The sequence below is a fragment of the Panthera leo genome, chromosome D3 (genome assembly GCF_018350215.1).
Source record: "Panthera leo isolate Ple1 chromosome D3, P.leo_Ple1_pat1.1, whole genome shotgun sequence".
Classification (NCBI taxonomy): domain Eukaryota; kingdom Metazoa; phylum Chordata; class Mammalia; order Carnivora; family Felidae; genus Panthera; species Panthera leo.
The window spans coordinates 58003302-58019338 of record NC_056690.1 but is presented as its reverse complement, the minus strand read 5'-3'; the positions used below and the strand labels follow the sequence as shown (position 1 = coordinate 58019338).

The following is a 16037-nucleotide window of genomic DNA, read 5'->3' as shown; positions in this document are numbered from 1 at the left end:
CTTCGGATTCTGTGTCTCCCTCTCTCTCTGCCCCTCTCCTGCTTGAGCTTGCGTGCGCTCTCTCGCTCTCAAAAATAAATAAACAGTAAAAAAATCATAACAGAATAACATTCTTCAACTAACAAAGGGGGAACTGACATAAAATTTTCTCTGCTCCTTGACCAGGTAAACACATTTATAAATAACTGTATATTAAAGCAGAGCAGGTCTAAGTCTGGCATAAAAGCATCTGCCTACAGACAAGCAAGAAGAAAGCATCATGAAAACATGCACTACCAAGCAATGTTCAACAGTTAGAAATGAATGCTATTTTAACATATCAAGAACTATGCCTTTGTGATAGATCAACTTCCTTGTGAAATCTCTTCTCTAAGATGGGAAATACATTTCTGTAAGAAGAAATATGTGCAATGGGCTCAAAACTGTGTTTCCTCCACATACACTGCCCTTTGTAATAAACATACGACTTCAAAAGCCTGTAGGTGAATGTTCTCAGACTCTGTGCCTACGGAACACTACTCAGAGCCTAAGGTCCAGCTGAAGATGAAAAAAAGCCAGCTTTTCTTAAACCACAGGCAAAAAATGTTAGTAAATATATATCTTAAATTCTGGAGTTCTACTTCCATACTAATTTTTTAAAACTTTCGGCGTTTGGATACTGATGACAATAGCTGTGAATAGCTGCTCACAGTTGAGTAGACTGTGATTTTTGTGGCTATGTGTTTGTGGTTGAAATTTTACAGCAAATATGTAATATGCTATAATTTAGTTATAATTTCAGCCAGTAAAATGCATATCACTGAAGTGCGTACATAAATAATTCACACTTTGCAAAAGGGGTAGGATTCCTGGGGCTCCACCACCTGCACGTATCTGAGACCTGTGGTTAGATAGGTCCATATGTTTTTGGGTGACAAGGTTTGTGTTGTTGTCTATGTTATTTTAAACATTTATTTTACGAGTGGGAGCATAGCTACAGCACTGGCACATACGAAAACAGTAAATTGTACTTTCTCTGCTTATGCCCAAGGGCACCTGGTCTACTTGCTCCCATAAGACTAGATTTTTCAACATCATTAAACCCTTTAAAATAGGTTCCTCTCAGAAAAGAACTTTTGAAATTGCTGAATGTTTCTGCATTCTCAGGATGGTCCAGGTGGTCTAATTGGAGGCAAGAGGCCTCATACGGGCACAGCTGTCACACTGGGACTCTTCAGAGCTTCTGAACAATGGTCCTCCTCAGAGCAGACAGAGCAATCGATAGTGCAATTGTGTTTTGCCCAGCAATTTCCTGTTTTCCCTTTTACCTACTGGTTTCTAATTCTGCGTCTCATTTTAAAATGCCAAACTACCCTTCCCAAAACACACAAATTTCAATCAACTGCATTTGCTCATAATATATTCTCAGAGCATTGGGCCAGAAAATGAAGGCATCATCTGATCTTCCTACCAAGAATTACCTATTCTTCCCATCTTATACATTCCCAGAGAGCTGCCTTCACCGTAATGTGTCAGGAGATGCTTCAAAGGAATATGCTGCCATATGTTCAGGATTGCCAGACTCAGTTTTGTGATGATGTCATTCTTTCATGACCTCAGTCCTCGTCCTGCTTTTTTTTTTTTTTAACCCCCACCCCTCCTTGGTTATTTGCCTGCCTGAGAGCTGTTTATATGCATTTATCCTGGTCATGTACAGGTTGGATTTTTTTTTTCCTGGAACCCTTGGACCCACACATAGCATCAGGGAAACACTGCCCATATATTTTACAGACCCAAAGGGCCACTGGCTCACCACAGTCTCCCAAGTGTTAGCAAGACATTTATATACTGAGACAAAATAGAAAGAATGAAGTATTATAGACTATGATAGCACTGTATCACTTTGACTTCATTTTTAAAAATATGTGAGTTGATAATTTAGACTTGCTGAATCACAATGTTTTACACCTGAAACTAACGTAATGCTGTATATCAACTACACTTCAGTTAAAAAAAAAAAAAAACAATGTAAAGCGTAGTTTGAAAGATAACACTGTAATTTATTTTTCCCCTTAAAAACCTAACCTAAAGAAATAGTCTAAAAGGGAAATAATTACATCAAAATAGAGTGTGATACAAGTTTGCCTTTGTTTCTGAAAGAATTTCCCTGGATATAGACTTCTAGGTTTAAAGCTTTTCTTTCTGGCGGTTTGAAGATGTCATTTCTCTTTCTTCTAACTTCCAAGGCTTCTGTTAACAGTGAGCCCTCATCCTGACTGTCATATTTTAGAAGGTAATCTATCTTTTCCCTTTGGTTTTTTAAAAGAGTTTATCTTTATCTTTGGTTTTCTTGCAGTCTGCCTACATTGTATGACATATGCTTTCCTCTTTATTTATTCTCCTTGAATTTGCTAAGTTTCTTAAATGTGGGGGCTGATACCTATCATCAGCTCTGGGAAATTCTCAGCCATGACCTTGTCAATTATTCCTTCTTATCCATCTCTTCCTGCTGTTCCCATTATACATAGGTTACACCATTGGACTGTGTGCCTCTTCCTCTTACATTTTGTTCTGCTCTTCCCATTGTTTTCCTATGCTTCACTTTGTACATTTTCTAATAACTCATCTGTGAAGTCATTAATCCTTTCTTTTGCTGGGATGAGTCTGCTCTTAAACCCACTCAACGAGTTCTTTATTTCAGACATTTCTTTTGCAGTTCTTAAATGTCCATTCAATTATTTTTTTTAATAAATTCCAATTTTCTGTTGCAAGTGTCCACCTTTTAATCAATTTGTCTATATTTTCCTTTGTGTTCTTTAACATTCGGAATGGTTCAACCCCGGCTGCAAATTTCAACATCCGGATCACCTGTGGATCTGCTGCTAGTGTTTCCTTTTCCTTGTCAGGCACATTTTCTTATTCTCTTGGCTTGTAATTTGGACTCTGCACTGGACTTTGTGTACAGAAGGATGCAGACACTGGAGTCCATGTTATTTCCCCCAGCCTTCGCTCTTTTCTGTTAAGCAGACATGGTGAAGAACGGAATGAGGTCGGGACCAGACTGTAGTTTTAGTGAAGAATCAGTCCACCTCTGTGTTTAAATATCTGTATGTATTTGTTGAAGGTGCTTACTCAAGCTCGTCTTTGTTTCCTCGGCCCTTCAAGGCTACAGGAGATTTCCTCCAACTTTTCTGACCCAGCCTCCCCCTCATCATGCTGCCCCAGCACTTAGCAAATGTCTCATGGAGAAAACAGTCCTGGAGTTTGGAGACCCTCTACTTCCAAACCCTTATGCCAACTCACGTGGCTATTAGACATTTGGCTGACTTCTCTCTACTATTTGAGTCTCTCTGCCCACGGTAGGCCCAGGTTTTGGCTCTGTGTCCAGATTTGGCAAATGGTCCTAAGGAGGGGCTCTCAGCTCATCTACAATTCTAGTTTGTCTAGTCCTCTTTCCCTTACCAGTTTGCTGATATCTTTTAAAAGAAAGCTTCTGCCACTGTATTAAAACAAATTCTAGTTGTCTGAGCAGGAGTGGTGCTCTGACCCTCCCTACTATGTGCCATCTGGAAGCAGAAGTCCCTGAATGTGCAGAGAAACTGAACAGTCTTCCTTTCTCATCTCTTTCTCTCTTAAAATTTGCAGCCTGTTATGTTCCATTAGACAAACTAGGCTCCATCTCCGCAGATGGCTTCCATCGAGCTACCCTTGCAGCCACCCAGGTATAGGGCTCCAGACCCTTGATGGCTGTGGTCAACTCCATGCGGCCATTGACACTCCCCTTCAACTTCCTGGTGGCCACGTGCAGGCCAGGACACAAAGCCTGCAAGAGCTGCTGGGCCCAGAGAGTCTAGACTCATCCGTGGGATGTCTTAGGTCGTTTTGAGTACCACAGGTATAAGTGATTCCCTTCCACACACCCCACCACACCGCAAAGCTGTTTTATTTACTCTTATCCTTGTTTTACGCTTCATAAAAGCAGCATTGAGAATGATAGTCTCACTGCTATGCCTCTAATGCTACTACCTTCTTCACCATCTCACATTCAACACTTTTTGTCACTCTTCTTAGATTCTTTCTTGTATATACATTCTTCCTCTGTGTCGCTACTTGGCTTTTCTGAGAAATGGGAGGACCTTTTATAAATAGCACTGGCCAAGTGGAGGATACCTCTCCTTCCTCACAGAAAATCAGACAATCAGAACATACCCCATAAAGTGCTCAGGGCTGTGGTTGTTCACAGCTGTGTCTTTCTGCTGTTGGTTACCAAAAGGCAGCCCTTTCATTGCTACAGCAGAATATTCATATATTCATTTATTTTCTCCTAATTCCATATCCAAGACTACCTAGAAGACAGGGGATTTGGAAAAACCAAATCCCAGAGAACCCAATCTTTGATTCTTTGATGTAATCATAGTATATGAAGTATTTGAGGTATAGTTTGGGAATCAAGGTTGTAGTAGAAGATATGACTTTCCTGCTTTGCTGTCTGTGTCTCAGGATACCACTGGGGCAAGGGTGGAGGGAGGCAGCCCTTTTTCTGGCATATTCTTAGCTGCATATCAAAGTAAAACCCCTGCAAAAAGGGTAAAAACCAAAGTCCAACATTAAGAAACAGACAAAGGAGCTAGAGTGATATTGAACTCACATGAAGTAAGAAAAACATGTGGTAATTTTGTAAAAATCCTGAAGTGCAGCTCCCCTAGGGAATCCCACATATGCCTTAGGGACCTGGAACCCTGCCTGGAAGCCCTTTCAAGACTCCTCCTTGGATGGCAGCTTATGGTCCTTGGGTTGACAAGAAGTTCCAAGAAACCAAATGTAATGTGTGACCCATTTTCTTCTAAAGAAAACTTGAAACTGCATTTACTTTGTCTCTTATGTCAAAGTTCTTGTTACTATCATTACTATTTTTTTCTTACATTTAACAGGGTTGACAACAGCAAAATTCCAAAAACACAAAGCCAATTAGAAGTCACTGAAGGGCCTTCTCAGGGGTGTCTCCAGCTCACAACTCTACTTTGTAGCTGCCATCTGTCATCCTGTGAGTCTCAATGTTCTCCAGAGTCTGGGAGGATGCCTGATGGGCATCGCATGCACGCATTTCCTTACCGAGTTTCCGTGATGTGGAAGCCAACCCACAACCCAGTTTTCCTGGCCTGTTCTATTTTTTGCCCCTCTCTAATTACTACTAGAACTGCTCTCAGGTGCCAGAGCACCCCAGTTTGGACAATAAATGATATGCTTTCTGTTAGTTGTTTGCAGTGTATGTGTGAAGCAAACACCAAGAGGAGAGACAGCCTGTCCGTCAGGAGCTCATTCTCTTTAGTGATAAAGTTTGTAATCTTTAGGCAGCCTGAAGGGGGGTGCTCAGGAGCACAGGGGAGGAAGGATGGGCCCAGTGAGTTGAGGAGGACGAAGGAGGAGGCGGATTCTGGAGGTGAAGGGGGGCTGGACAGGCAGAGGAAAAGGGGACAGCATGAACAGCAGAGGGGGCTAAGGGAGATGCGGGTGCAGAGAAGGGTGGTGCCCAGTGGGAGGGCCAGTGAGTGCCAAGTGTGGGAGACAAGCTGAGACCAGGGGCCTGAAGCGACAGGGGCCTGAAGCGACAGCATGAACAGTGTGGGCCACGTCTTGCAGGCAGTGAGGAAAGCGAGGAGGGGATCACATGGTGTCAGACTAGACTAGGGGACACCAGTAAACATTCTCAGACGAAAAATGCACCTCATTCTTAATTACAATAAAATATCCCTTCCAACTTATGAAACGAATCTGGAAACTCTTATCTGTCTTTACCATCTTCAGTTTTCATCGCTTCATTGCCTCTAAAGATTGAAAAAGGCAAAAAAGGGCCAGTGCTTTCATCCGGGGGCCGGCACACTTCTTCTACACGGGCCAGCTCATGAAAACTTTAGGCTGTAGGGTCCTCACAGTCTCTCCCACCACCACTCAGCCAGGCCACGGCTGCCTTCAGGTGCCACAGACAGCACACCAATGGGTACACTTGGCAGTGTCCTAGAGAAAACCTCATTTACAAAATACTCCGCTGGCTGCGTTTGGTAGTTTCCTGCCCCCCCACCCCGCCGGCTTTAACCCATAAGGATTCATTCATAATAATAACTCCTCTTGTGTGAATTCAGTTTTACCTCTGGGAGGATTGGTCTTTGAGACGAAGCACTACAGTGGGTCACAAACGTGTGCGTGAAGGAACGTGTGTGGTCAGCACTGGAGGTCCCGGGGAGTCGGAGGCCCTGAGCAGATACTTCCTGGGCCCAGTAACCCGTACCCTTGTGCTGGGAACCGGGTCCCCGCGGGTGGTCATCTGGGGAAGCCCCCCTCAACTGCCTCCGGCCCAGAAGTTACCTCGGCTCGCTCGGCTGCGTGTGCGGACGCCCAGCACCGGGGTGGCGTCCTCCACGGCGGGCGACGAGGTCTTCAGCACGGCCTTCATGTTCTCGTGCTCCGTGGCGTCCTCTGCGTAGCTCAGGCCCTGCGGCTGGCTCAGAGGCGCCGGAGAGCTGCTGGAGAACTTGCCGGACTACGAGACCAAAGTAGGGGTGAGGGGCTGAGGTGACTCCCCAAAACACCAACTCAAGCCCACAAAACATTTCGTTGAGGAAAACCTCCCTCTTCGTTGTTTGTGTGCATTCTGCAGATGCATTCGCTAGGGCAGTCACTGAGGTTGTCAATGAGCCAGTGACATCCATTCATGTATGCCCCAAGTTCTCTGACCAGAAAGAAAAACCATGGTCCCAGAAGGGCCACACCTGGCCCTCCCCTCTCCAGGCTCTCCCGGCCCACTGCAGATTCCCTCGGTGGCTGCCTGCTAGGGACGACTGACATCAACCCTGGGAAGCACTCAGAAACCACATCTGTTTCCAACCCCAAAGCCCTGATGTGAGAATTCAAATATGCCCCGTTAATCACATTATCGAGTTGTTTTTTAATTTACCACCAGAATGCAGTTAAAATTTTCTTATCTACCACTTATGATGGTTTAAAACGTGGGATTCAGTCACACAATCATACCACGGTAAGCGATAGGTAGAATCTTTCCAGATCTAGTCCCATCTCACTTTGCAGAGAAGGAAACTGAAGATTCAGTGACATGCCAAAGACCCCAAGGGAATCAGCTGCAGGGCCCAGACCCGAACACGACACAGAAATTCATGCCGAAACTGAGTTGGGCAACACTCGCTACTTCTGGCCGTGTCAGAAATGTAGTTGTTCGAACATGCAGTACATGTACGTGGTGAAATTCTCTAATTGTAGCTGAGCAAAGAATCAGGGTTTAGATGTTTTAAAAGAGGTATGCTAGAACACTGGGCCATATGTACACAAGGGCAAACATCTGGAGGAGAAACAGAAAGTCAGTCAGACTAATGTTTGCAAAGAGCAGCTCTACAGATTCCTGGCTTCCTCTTGTCATCGAGTGTCTCAGCCATGGCAGCAGAGCCCAGGACTCGTCTGCTCGTGCCATCTGCACTGCTCCCTCCTCATCTCCCAGGGCCCATCAGCCCTGACTTGGTCTCTGGTTCTCCCATCTGCACCGGAACCAGGGAGAGGAGCCCCGTCATCCCACCCCTGCACACGTGAATCCCAACGAACCCGATGGATTCCAGCTGAGAAAATAGACACAAGTCAAAGGCTGCCCATGAGAGGGGACTGCTTTCGTGGCCACTATCCCACTTCCTATTTGGTTTTAGGGCTCTTTCTACGGTTATTCTAGAATCCAGTTCTCATATTTGAGTTGCCAAAAGGCTCAGACAGGGGGCTGGAGGGTAAATTCCCTGTCCACTTCTCCAATATTGGAGAGTATCTCCAATATTAGAACTTGGCCATTCCTGACAGGGCCTGGGACTCAGGCACAGCTTGGAAAATGCAGGTAACCCTTGATTCCTGGCATACACAGCATGATGAGAACCCATGTCAGGAGGTTAGTGATCACACGAAAGCAACCAGAAAACAACCATGCATGGTTTAGAGCACTGAATGGTGCTGATGCCTCATGCCGCTTATGTTAAGTTAGACTCTACAGCACGCCTGGGAAGGCCAAATGTGGCATTCTTCATGTTTATCAACAGTCCTACCTCCACTTCATCCTCTTCGTCAGTCTGCCCGAGAGGACAGGACAGGATGGAAAAGACAGAAGGGATTCTTAGACGGTGCAGAAGTCAGCAAAGATGAGAGCATCTCAATGTCATAGCAAATTCCAAATACAGAAACTGGCCATCAAAACCGGGGTGCGCCCTCCTGATTTGGGAACTGCCAGGCCCTGACTGCACAACCCTCCTGCCCTCGTCCAGACATTCCCTCTGCGAGCCCCAAGGCCAGTTCTGACCAAAGTCAGGAGGAATCTGTGGGGCTCCAGACCAACCTCCTGAGGCCGCCCAAGGGCTGATAGCCAGCATACCTGGTTTCCGGACAATTAAGATCTGACTCCCAGCTCTGTGGCCTGCTATTCAGCTGGCCGTGTCCTGTGGAACCCACCACAACCTGCTGGTCACCAGGGCCCTCCGGAAGTGGACCAGCCTCCATCTGCCCAATGCAATCTGCCAGCTACTGTCCTCCCTCTCATCCCGAATGCCAGAGCCCTCCCCACCTAGGCTGCCAGGTCCTTCCACACACAGGGAAGGCAGAACACACAGAACAACTGCCCAAGTAGAATGGGTCCTGTTACCCTTTCCTCCGAAACATGAAACTCAGTTCTTCTAAAACTCTTACCTGCCCCTCATGGAGGCTTTCTGAGCTGACACGCCAAACTTTTAATTATCACCAGATAAACTTCTTTAAGTAACTTTTAAATAAAATATCTTTTTTAAAAGATAAACTGAGGGCAGGGGAACCTGAGTGGCTCAGTTAATTAAGCGCCAACTTCAGCTCAGGCCATACCTCGTGCTTCGTGAGTTCGAGCCCTGTGTCAGGCTCTGTGCTGACAGCTCAGAGCCTGGAGCCTGCTTTGGATTCTGTGTCTCCCTCTCTCTCTGCCCCTCCCCCACTCATGTGCATGCTCTCTCTCCTTCTCTCTTAAAAATAAACATTAAACAAAATTAAAAAAAAAAAGACAAACTGAAGGTGAAAGTCATGCCCATCTCTTGATTTTAGATTAAACACACCCTCGATTTAACCTGTTTCCACTGAGGTTACAAGACCAGGCCCACAGATCAGACACAAGGATTTTTTTTTTTTAATATATATAATTTATTGTCAGATTGGTTTCCATACAACACCCAGTGCTCATCCCAACAGGTGCCCTCCTCAATGCCCATCCATCACCCACTTTCCCCTCTTCCCCATCCCCCCATCAACCCTCAGTTTGTTCTCTGTATTTAAGATTCTCTTATGGTTTGCCTCCTTCCCTCTGTGTAACTTTTTTTCCCCCTTCCCCTCCCTCCTGGTCTTCTATTAAGTTTCTCAGGATCCACATAAGAGTGAAAACATGGTATCTGTTTTTCTCTGACTTATTTCACTTAGCATAATACTCTCCAGTTCTATCCACGTTGCTACAAATGGCCAGATTCCAATCTTTCTCATTGCCAAGTAGTACTCCATTGTATATATAAACCACATCTTCATTTTTTTTTTTAACATTTATTTATTTTTGAGACAGAGAGAGACAGAGCATGAACGGGGGAGGGTCAGAGAGAGAGGGAAACACAGAATCCGAAACAGGCTCCAGGCTCTGAGGGGTCAGAACAGAGCCCGATGCGGGGCTTGAACTCACGGACCGTGAGATCATGACCTGAGCTGAAGTCGGACACTTAACTGACTGAGCCACCCAGGCGCCCCAAACCACATCTTCTTTATCCATTCATCAGCTGATGGACATTTAGGCTCTTTCCATAATTTGGCTATTATTGAAAGTGCTGCTATAAATATTGGGGTACAAGTGCCCCTATGTGTCAGCACTCCTGCTTCCCTCAGACACAAGGGTTTTGAGAACAGACTAAACTTTCAGCAGCTGAAATGACAAAATGCTTCTGATTCATCAAGTTCCACACCATCCCCAGGCAAATGGCACCACACTCAGAGATAAGAGTCCTGCTCTATTTTTATTTCTAGTTTAGAGCTTATTATTTTACCAGGATGATTGGCATTTTCTCATCATTAGCACATGTATAAGGTGTTACCTATACAGAATCTCGAGCCCTCTCAACATCCCCCAAAGTAACTAGCATTCTCTTTTTCTAGAAGAGGAAGCTGGGGTTAATGGAGGATAAATGTCTGTGAAACTGAAGGAAACATTTAAAACAGGAAGCCAGAAGGGGAAGCTCTCATGCCTTAATGCTGTCATCAATTGCAGCCACCAACAGGAAGAAGCTTACCTTAGCACCCCGGCAAGAGGGATGAAGATTTCCTTCTTGCCTGGCAACAGCCCAGCCAATGAGAGACTACCACAACTCAGCCAATGAGAAACCACCACCACCCCGAACTCTCACTTTTTTTCTAATGGACTTTTCATTGGAAGTAGCCTCTCCCAATTTCCTCTTTTGTCTATAAAGTAGCATTCCTTTCCTTTGTTTTCTGGACTTGCCCTATGGTTTTGTCATAGCTTACATGTCCCAAATTGCAATTCTGCTGCCATTCCCAAATAAACCCATTTTGTTGCTAAAATAACTGGCTGGTTCATTTTCAAGACCTCCCCACTGTCCCCGGATGTGGAGGTCATGGGACTGATAGCCTGAGTTCTTGCTGCCCATCTTGAGTATGATGACAGTAGATGGGCCACCGCAGTCTTGTGCTGCCTTGTCTATGTCACCATTTTGTCTAGAACTACTTCAGGGAACAAGGAGGAGGAACTATTTAATTTCATATTGACCCTTAGCTGGGAGGACTCCTGGATTTTGAGAAAGGAAGCCTTTTTCATTTTAGAAACAGAGAAAGAAGAGGAGGGACAGGCACACAAGGACAGATACAGAGCTGACTCTAAACACAGGGTCTTCAGATTTTACCCAGATTTCACTCTATCTTGGAAAATAATTGCTTTTTCAGGGCACCTAGGTGGCTCAGTTGGCTAAGTGTCCGACTCTTGATTTTGGCTCAGGTCGTGATCTCACGGTTCATGAGATTGAGCCCTGCGTCGAGCTCTGTGCATGGTGCAGAGCTTGCCTGAGAGTCTCTCTCTTCCTCTCTCTGCCCCTTCCACATGCGCTCTCTCGCTCTCTCAAAATAAACAAACATTAAAAAAAGTTTTTCCGCCAAATCATGTCTGTTTGACTGCTACCACTTCCACCTTCATTTTACCCAGAATCTTTATTAAAAATGATTTACTACATAGTTTTCTCTAAAAATCATTTACAGCCCTACTGTTCAGGGACTCAATCTATCGCCTATGTTTTTAGTAGTGTAAGTTGTGTATATGTTGTTTTCTAACCAGATCATGAGGATACCCTTGGGGTATAGCTTGTCTTTTATTGCAGTCACATCTTCCTTAGTGCCCAGTGCAGTGCTGGGCACATAAGTGAGAATTGAGAAAAGAAGCTATACACTTTGCCTTAAGTGACAATATTCTAGTTTTCCAGCAGATGGCAGTCTTTGTACGTGAATGATGCCACTCTGACCAGTGAAACAGGGACTATGTTGAGGATGAAGCCTGTACAGCCCACATTTTAATGGAAATTTAAATATTTTTGAATCAAACTGCAGAAACATTTACCCATTTATAAATAGGCAAGCTGAATGTTTTCGGAGAAGGACAGAATTAAAAAATTAGTGGGATCTGTAAAAAAAAATCTCAAAAATTTGGCAAGAAATTATCATGTGTTTTTGTAACTATAAGCATATTGGGCTTGTATTTTTCACCCTCCAATGTGTCTCATTTCCACAAAAGCAAGTAAGCCCCTTTTAAACTTTTAAAAATAACACCATGGAATGCAAAGTGGGCCACAGTTTGCCCAAATGGATTCAGTTTGCTTCCTGTTGCTGTCCTCTGGGAGGCTAAACATCCTATTGAACCCAGATTTCAGGAGAGGAGAAGGAAAACTCTCAGTGATGGCACTGGCATTCAGAACTGCCGGGGGGCTGCACAGAGGACTCCCTCCACAGACAAATGAACTGAGCACTCTTTAAGGGTCAAGAAAATTCCAAGGGAACGAGGAGTTTGGGTGAGGGGGTTGGTCCCTGGTGGTCCGCAGAACTGCCATAAAATGACAACATTTCTAAGATGATGGATTCGGTTGCCACATAAATGTCAGATCCCTCAAGAATGTGGACAGGAATCGTGTGCACTCCGTTTTTCCCACAACACACACACCCATCGGGGCGCAGAAGGTAGCCTGGGGTCTTCTTAACTGCTTTTATTCCTCCCTAAATATGTCTGACTGGAGTTTCACTGAGAATTGCAACCCCAGGACGATGACACTCCCTGTTGCTTGGTCCTTTACCCACTTCATCCTCTGTATCACAGAGCCAGTGTGCTTCTCGAGTCCATGCACAGATGGGATCAATTTCATAAAGACACATCAGAAAGAGGCACCTGCATGGTATGTCTTTGTCTCTGGCTTCTTCACACATCCCTTTCCCCTCTACTTCTAGAACATCTCCCATCTGAATGCCCATGGCACCCGGGACCTGGGGGGCTCAGGGCTGAGGTGGGAGAGAGAAGCCCAGGAGCCAGGCAAGCATGTAAGTGTGCAGAGGCTCCCCCCCAACCGCCCCCGAGGGGCTAAAGGGAACTCCTGTTGGGTTCACTGTTGTCCAGATTTCTTCCCACCTGAATATCCTCTGACTCAAGGGACTGCCAGGAAGCCCTCAGATTATGTCTTTGACCAACCTCACCAATTATTTCTCTATTCAGAGGCCTAGAATGGGTTGCCCATGGGTCAACTGGTTGGTTGCACATAGCATCGTTATGATGATGAAACTCCTGAATCAACTCCCAAATCAGTAGTATACCTGTCTTCCTATGATAAGTGGCATCACCATTTAACTGTTTTCTTTTTTTCCACTTTTACCCACATCCCAGAGGTTGAAGAATCAAGCCTTTAATGACACCACATCCCACAACACCCCAATATGGGTTAAAGTCCCTCCACCAGCCACACATCCTTAATTTACATGTATTAGTCCCACGTACGTTATATAGATTTTCACAGAAATAGTAGAGGAATAGTTTATGAGCACTTTTTAAAAGATGGACATTTTTTTCACAGTGGGGGGTGGGGAGCACAGCTCCCAAACTGCGGGGAGATTTTATGGTTGATCTACTTTCACAATAAATGACATGAAACTTACATCGGTGATCATCTTCCCTCTGGTCTTATTTCTTTCTCTGTGGTTGGCCCGTTTCTGTTTCTGCTGCAAAACCCTTTCCCTGGTGGTGCGATACTCCAGTGCAAATTCACTAAGGATCCTGCAGAACTTGTTTATGTTCACTTCCCGAATCGCGTAAGGTGGGTGGCCCATAAAGAGCAAAAAGGAATGGAACCTGCGATAAAACACACGATAATGGTGATGGCTTCAGTTTTAAAGAACAAAAACCTAGGGTCTCAAAACTTTCAGTAAGAAACCAACCAGGCAGGCATCGTGCTTCGTTCCTCGGGCTTTGGGGTTGAAGAGACTTGAGTGAAAAATGCAACCAGAAGTCAAGTTCAACTCGCCTTCTCGCTGAAGGAGGATGTCTAGGTGTTAGGATTTTAGGAGACTACTGTTTTCCTTTTGCTTATCAGTGTTTTAATGCTTTTCTAAAATGTGTACGCAAATCTTTCGTAAGAGAGAGGATGAAGCACTGTCTTAAAGAAAAGACCGCAGTTTCTAGATTATGTAGGAACTGAATAAGGAATAAGGGAATATTGCTTAGTGATTCCTCGATGACCTGCTTTCACAACAACTGGAACACACGTGATCACATGACTTGTCAACAGATGGTTTGTAAAAATGCTGATAAAATTTTTTGTAAATATTCTGAAATATTTTCTCATGATATCATATACAATCTTAATTTTATTAGGAAGCACCAAACAAGCAGCACAAAATAAATTTCAGCTATTTAACTTCTAAATTAAAAATTAGTGGATTTTAGTGACTTAGCAATTTTGTAAAGAAATTAAATAAGCAAACATGTACACGATTTTTAGTTATCTGGAAATGAGAAAGAAGATACGAGAAGACAGAGGGACATTTTTATGTAGACGGAACAGTATTATATAAAGGATACCACTATTTATGGACAACTACTTTGGATTTTGATCATTCTAATTTTTACTGTTTGAATAGGGGTTTTGATTGGTTTTCAAATGAGAAAAATTGGCTTATTCCTTATGTGAAAAATAATAAAACATACAACTTGTAATTAAAGGGGCTGAAAAAATGTTTACTACCAGAGAATTTAGCTACACCTATAAAGCTGTTGGAGAAAAACAAATTGTAAGTTTTCATGACTTTGGATTAGGCAATGATTTCTTTCTTATATGTGACACTGACACCATCAGCAACCAAAGAAAAACACAGATAAACTGGACTTAATCAAAACTAAACACTTCTTTAAAAATGTTTCTTTATTTTGAGAGAGAGAGCACGAGTGGGAGAGGGGCAGAGAGAGAGAGGGCGAGAAAGGGAATCCCAAGCAGGCTCTGCGCTGTGAGCACAGAGCCTGATGCAGGGCTTGATCCCACAAACTGTGGGATCATGACCTGAGCCACAATCGAGAGTCAGACCCCCAAGTGACTAAGCCACCCAGGTGCCCCCCCCCCAATTAAACACTTTTGTGTGTCAAAGGACACCATCGAGAGTGAAAAGACAACCCACAAAGTGGAGAAAATATTTGCAAATCATGTCTGATAAGAGATTTGTATCCAGAATATATACAGAAATCTTACGACCCAACACTGAAAAGACAAATGAAATATGGACAAAGGATCTGAATAGACATTTCTCCAAAAAAAAGATACACAAATAGCTAATAAGTGCATGACACGGTGCTTGACATCATTACGCATTAGGGGAATGCCAACCCACACCACAAGGCGATGCCACTTAACACTCACTGGGATGGCTATAATAGAAACACACACAATAACAAGTGGTGGTGAGGGTGCAGAGAAGTTAGAGCCCTCAATCAGCAGCAGACGGGAACATAAAATGGCTCAGCTGCTTATGGAAAAGTCTGGCAGTTCCTAAAAACTTAAACATAGGGTTACCATATGACCCAGCACTTTTGCTCCTATATATATCCCCAAAAGAAATGAAAATATGTGCCCACACAAAACCTCTACAGAAATGTTCACAGCAACATTAATCATAACAGCCAAAAAGTAAAAACGACTCAAACGTCCATCAATAAATGAACAAAATGTGGTCTATCCACACACGGTACCACATAACTGGCCCCACTTCCTGTCTCACCTCCAATGACCCCAGCTGCACTAGACTCCTCGAGATCCCTTGAACAAGCCTCGGACTCCAGGCGTGCTATGTGGACCCGGAGATGGCCGAGCTAAGAGTCTGCAGGGCCTGTGAGAGGGGCAGAGAGGCATTCCACTGGCAGGACCACAGGCTCTGAAAGGTGTTCACTCCTAGCCGTTCCCTCTCTCCCATCCTAAAGGATCCCGCCCCAAATATCACCTCCTCAGAGAAGCCTTCCCTGATGTATTTTGTAAAACAGCACCGTGTCACTTCCTGTCTCAATTATACTCTTAATTTTTCTTCCTGGCCCTTACTACTACCTGACATTATACACTGGCTGTATAATACATGATGTGTTGAGATAGGAAGGCATGTGCAAGAAAAATCAAGGGGACAACCAGTATCTCTGATCGGTCCCATCATCCACCCTTTTCATCAAGTGTGCCACTGAGTAGAGGGTCTGGCCCAGGAAGGGGAAGGGTGGATCTGGGGGTACCAGGAAGCCAGTGAGGGTGTCACTTGTCTCTGTGCCGGCCAGCAAGGCCTTCCTCCGCACTTGCATCTGGGCCCCCACACTCCAGCGCCCACCACAGCGTATACAGCTCAGCCTAACAGGTCTGCAGGAGCTGAGTGAGGGGCTTGCAGGTGAGACGAGGCAGCTGGAGGGGCAGCACGAAGGGAAAGGGTAAGACGCAGATTCAGCCACGCAGAACGAG

At 44.6% G+C, this 16037-nt stretch overlaps 1 protein-coding gene across 3 annotated transcripts in view; it reads right to left on the bottom strand.

The window, feature by feature from the left end:
* Positions 1 to 16037, bottom strand: part of FHOD3 (formin homology 2 domain containing 3) — a 475942-nt gene that overhangs the window by 11499 nt on the left and 448406 nt on the right. For all 3 annotated transcript variants that reach the window (XM_042910026.1, XM_042910027.1, XM_042910028.1), the window contains 2 exons: positions 13213 to 13405; positions 6343 to 6517 (listed from right to left, as the gene is read on the bottom strand). In XM_042910026.1, coding sequence (XP_042765960.1) covers positions 6343 to 6517; positions 13213 to 13405 — 368 coding nt within the window. The remainder of the gene's footprint in view (positions 1 to 6342; positions 6518 to 13212; positions 13406 to 16037) is intronic.